Source organism: Gavialis gangeticus, unplaced genomic scaffold (assembly GCF_001723915.1).
Source record: "Gavialis gangeticus isolate Ggan-Ray unplaced genomic scaffold, GavGan_comp1, whole genome shotgun sequence".
NCBI classification, from domain to species: Eukaryota; Metazoa; Chordata; order Crocodylia; family Gavialidae; genus Gavialis; species Gavialis gangeticus.
In genome coordinates, this window is record NW_017729031.1 from 118,955,826 (window position 1) to 118,960,311 (window position 4,486).

Below are 4,486 nucleotides of genomic sequence, written 5' to 3' on the forward strand. Positions count from 1 at the left end.
AGCACACAGGTAGCTCCTAGATTGGTCTGTGGCAACACAGCTAAACCCTACTTGCTCTACCTACGCTAGAAACTCTACGTTCTTCTGTAGAACCTCGTCACAAGCACAGGACACTGAATTACACATCTGTACTGTTTCACAGCAGATGTGTACTTCTGCATCTATTTTTTTTTTTGGCTCCATGGATAGACCGATCATATTGCATTCATCAGCTCAGCTAGCAGAACACCTGAGAAAAAAATCTGCTGGACTAATCTGAGTGATGGTTCTTGAGGACCTTTATTTGAAGTCCAAGTAAAGCATGTCCTGATATCAAGCCACCCTCTACTTCCCCTCTACTAGAGGCAATACTGTGCACTATCAGAAGGAGCTTTCTTTCAATGGAGATGTAAAAATAAGTCTTGACCACTGTTGCTTGTTTCCTGCCCCTTTGAAAGAAGTGCATTAAACCCATGTCCAGTTTTAACTTCAGCTAGGACAATTCTTTTCCAGCTCATTTCCCCCTGCTGTTGAAACAGCATTGCTCAGTTCATCTCAGTTAGTTCCCTTGAGGGTCAGTGAATCCAGAGTGCTTTGGCATGCTGATTGATGGTGCAGTATACACAGCAACCATTTCTGCTATTTGTTCATACAGCAACACCCATCATGTTTCATTGACTGTTAAGGCAAATTGCATCTCAAATTCTGGATTAACGTAGCCATGAAGGCCTGAACTTGGGCTCCTATTAGCCTCATCAGGAAGTAACAATGCTTTTACTCCATCAAACACAAAGGCTATACTAGCTGTAAGCTTGAGTTTACTTATTTGCCTGGCAAGTTTAGGTGATGGGACATATGGTACATTTATAGACGTGAACCCTTGTCCCTGAGCATTTGCAGTTAAGAATCTACTGGCAAGCTATAGATCAGTAAATGCTGGATGGACATTCCCCTCTTCAGTAACATGTACTCAGTAACCTGGGAACTCAACTAAAATCTAGTTTGCTCATCTGGCAGAAGACAAGTGGAGGTAAACTCATCTTGTTGTTGTTGGGTTTGTGTTTTTTTTGTTTTACAGTCAGGGTGGCCAACATGCAGCATAAGTGCTACAAGCAGCACAGGCAGCCTCTGTGCATGGCATGCAAGATAATGCAGAGAGAACAGGCAGCACAGCAGCCACTGGGGCAGGAAGCAGAGAAAAAATTGGGCAGACCGGGGGAGCAATGACACTGTAGGGCTAATTTATGGCACATCTGTGAAAAGGCTGGCCCCCATTGTTTTAAGTGATATCTGTCGAATTCAGGAAGAGATAAACAGTCTCTGCAGAAAGCCAACCACTTCATGTGATCTCAAGATAAACCAGACACCATGAGACTTCTCCCAATCTGTACACAAGCTCCTCTTTGTAATCATCTTGATAATACACATTAGGCATGTAAACATGAAGCTGTCAAGATATGCAGTTGCTGGATTTCTCACCTTGATTATTTGCCACATATTTAGGAGAGAGTATAGAAAGTGCCCATATTCATTGGGCACCTGCCTATACACTAGCACAGAGACTGCTCTGATGCGCTGGAATTCTAGTGTGCTGAAGCAGACAATTAAATCGAGTCTGCTGGAGCATGACAACTGCTGCGCTCCAGCAGCCCCCTGCATCTTGTGTATCAGTGTTCCCACGCTTAAAAATAGTGGCAGAGGTGCTGGAACTAAAGCTCATGGAACAAACTTTAGTTCAAGCATCCTCATGCCATTTTTAACTGTGGGGACACTGATACAGGAGACATGGCAGCATTTTAGCTTAGAACCACTAATTAAAGCACTGAGCACCCCCACCCCTCCCCATTCCTGGAGCATGTGTAAAAGTGTTCATTGTCCAAACTGGTTCACTTAAGGCAGACTACAGGATCTCCTACCAAGTAGAGACACTAGGCACCATTTGGTTGCTTTTCATTAAAAATTCCAGCTTTAAGTTTGGACAAGACACTGGTTCTCAAGTTTTCTTGTATGAACAGCTTACTTCCCACTTGCAGTCACAGACCACTGGTAATGCATTTGCTTACATGAAAAAAGAGTATATTTTAATCTATTTTAACACCTCTTCTAGTTGAAAAAAAGCTACAATATCACCATGTCTTAAGCCAGCTCTCCAGACACACCTGTGCTTAGTGCACAAGTTACAACTTGGAAGAAGTCACGGTTAAGAGCTGAGCTGTAGGACCTGCCCACTCAGTCATTAAAAATGCTGGGAAAACTTTACCTAAGAGGTAAATGTCAAAACCATTAAAATTCACTAAATTACATGGTGGATAATTACACTCTGCTTCCCTGTGATGCCTTTTAGTGCGACATACCCACTTCACCATCCTAGAGCTTTGCTATGTGCTGGCAGCAACCACTGCATTCCACAGCGGGCAGTACTTTCAATGATGGACAAAGCTTCCCCTCATTAAAGAGAACCTCAGTACATGCTCCTACATGATGGAGCAAGACTACTTTATCACCTCCATGGTTTGCAGAAGGTGTTAACACCCTTAAGCCTGGTTTGTAAAGACTAAGTAAACAGATTCCTGTAGTTTAGCTCACCTCCCAGCCAATCAGTTTTTCCTCCATGGTTGATCTCTACATCTCTTTCCTGATCACAAACTGTGCTTCAGTTCAGGAGTCTGGAAATTTGGTGGTGAGAAAGTAGTAGCAATTAGCACTGCCACTGCCACCCTGCTGCCAAATTTCCTAGCCCCACATAGCTGTGCATTGAGCCCTGGCTAGGCCGTTGTTACCACGCAGTCACCCACAGGCCAGATCCGGCCTGCAGACAGACGTGGCACTGCTCAGCTGGCTCACAGGACAAAAAGGTTGGTCACAACTGCTTTAGTCATATTGAAGAACAAGGCATTTAGCAAGCTAATCCACTCTTGCCAAGATACCATCCCCTGTCAAGGTACACAAATGCACACAAGAGAACGTAGATGATATTAAACCTCAAAGGAACCCAAAAGACAACCACTGATAGAAGAGGCCAGACTCTTGTTCCTGGAAATAGTTTTGCATCGCACTGTTATTCCTGTGTGTCTGAATAGCACACATGGGCGGATGACACATCCCTGTCACCTCCAGCTCCCCCAAACAGGAAGCAGATGAGAGCATGTCATTCAGAGTGCACGCCCACACAGTCTCACTGAGCAGTGCAGGGGAGGAAGGTTTCTGGCAAGAGAAGCAGCAGCAACTATATAAAACAAAGCAGAAAAAAGGTTAAAACAAAAATAAAGCAGCTTTTATTTAGAAGGTAAATAAATCAATGCTACCAATTTGTTAGTAAGTGGGACTCTTCTAGTCACTAACAGCTCACAACTGCCAATTGGTAGGTGGCATAGTAACAGCACTTCAGAAGTGTTGCCAGAGATTAAAAATTTATCGAAAAGCACTTGGTGTCAAAACCCAAATGAACACCAAGCACTGGTTGTTCATGTGGCCTGGATGTCAATACTTTGATGGACTTGAGAAAGTTAATGCAGTAGCTTGGTTCCAAGTTAAAAATACTAGGACTGCATTAAAGTGGGTACTGTAAAGATTACATTAACTTTTTCCATTCAAGTCCAAGAGCAGTACAGTAAATGCCTCTGGCAAGGCATTTGATTAGCAAAAGAAAAAGATCAAGATACAAAGTGCAGCAGCACAATACGAATGGAGCCACCACTTGCCATAAAAGCTATTTCCAGACAGCAGTATTTCCTCTCAGCAGTAGCCCTCCAGTATCCCACTGTAACCCCTATCTTGGGGGCAGAGCAAAAACCAGTGCAAAGCCCAGGCTGCAAGCTAACAAAATGCTTTGCTGAAACAAGCACATTGTGATCCTAGCATTGAAATGGCACATTAAAAAAAAGTCAACGATTTATTCCATTAATTAAGAGTCTGCCAGGCAGCAACACTGGTGCTTTAACATTATACACAAGGCATTTATCTCCCTCTCCAAACCCCAGCTATATCAGGATTAAAAGGAGAGCAGTTGCAGGTTTCAGCACCAATACTGGAGTGAGTAAATTAGTTTCTCCTCACTACTATACTATGGGAGTGTGGCTTGTATGGAAGCTCAAGGTGTTAAGCATTAGTAGAAGAACTCATTCCCTGGAACAAAAAACATGAGACGCCAGATTTATTTCCACTACTGTCTCAGTGTACTTTATTCTCCTGCTGTCTACAGCTGAACAGCCACACAGGACAGAAACAGGTAGCACTGAGGAATGATCAGATTTCTCCCCTCCATGCCCCCTCCCCAACTTCAGGAATGGCTTTTTAGGAAATCCCACCCCACCTCAAGAAACAAAATAAAAATAAAAGGCATTAATAGAAATGTGACCCAGGCCTTTCCCTCACCAATGCTTTAGGAGCTGGTCAGCTCTCCCAATTTGCCATCAGAGCTTTTCCTTTTTTCCAAGCACCTGGGATTTTTTTTTTTTTTTTGTACACTGGTTCAAAGGTCAGCACTTTGACTGCATTCTGAACCCGG

The 4,486-nt window shown here is 43.4% G+C and overlaps 1 protein-coding gene across 1 annotated transcript in view; it reads right to left on the reverse strand.

The window, feature by feature from the left end:
* Window positions 1–2,029: 2,029 nt before the first annotated feature.
* Window positions 2,030–4,486, reverse strand: part of KPNB1 (karyopherin subunit beta 1) — a 41,177-nt gene continuing 38,720 nt past the window's right edge. Inside the window, exon 20 of the mRNA XM_019523694.1 lies at window positions 2,030–3,205. Coding sequence (XP_019379239.1) covers window positions 2,962–3,205 — 244 coding nt within the window. The 3' untranslated portion in view covers window positions 2,030–2,961. The remainder of the gene's footprint in view (window positions 3,206–4,486) is intronic.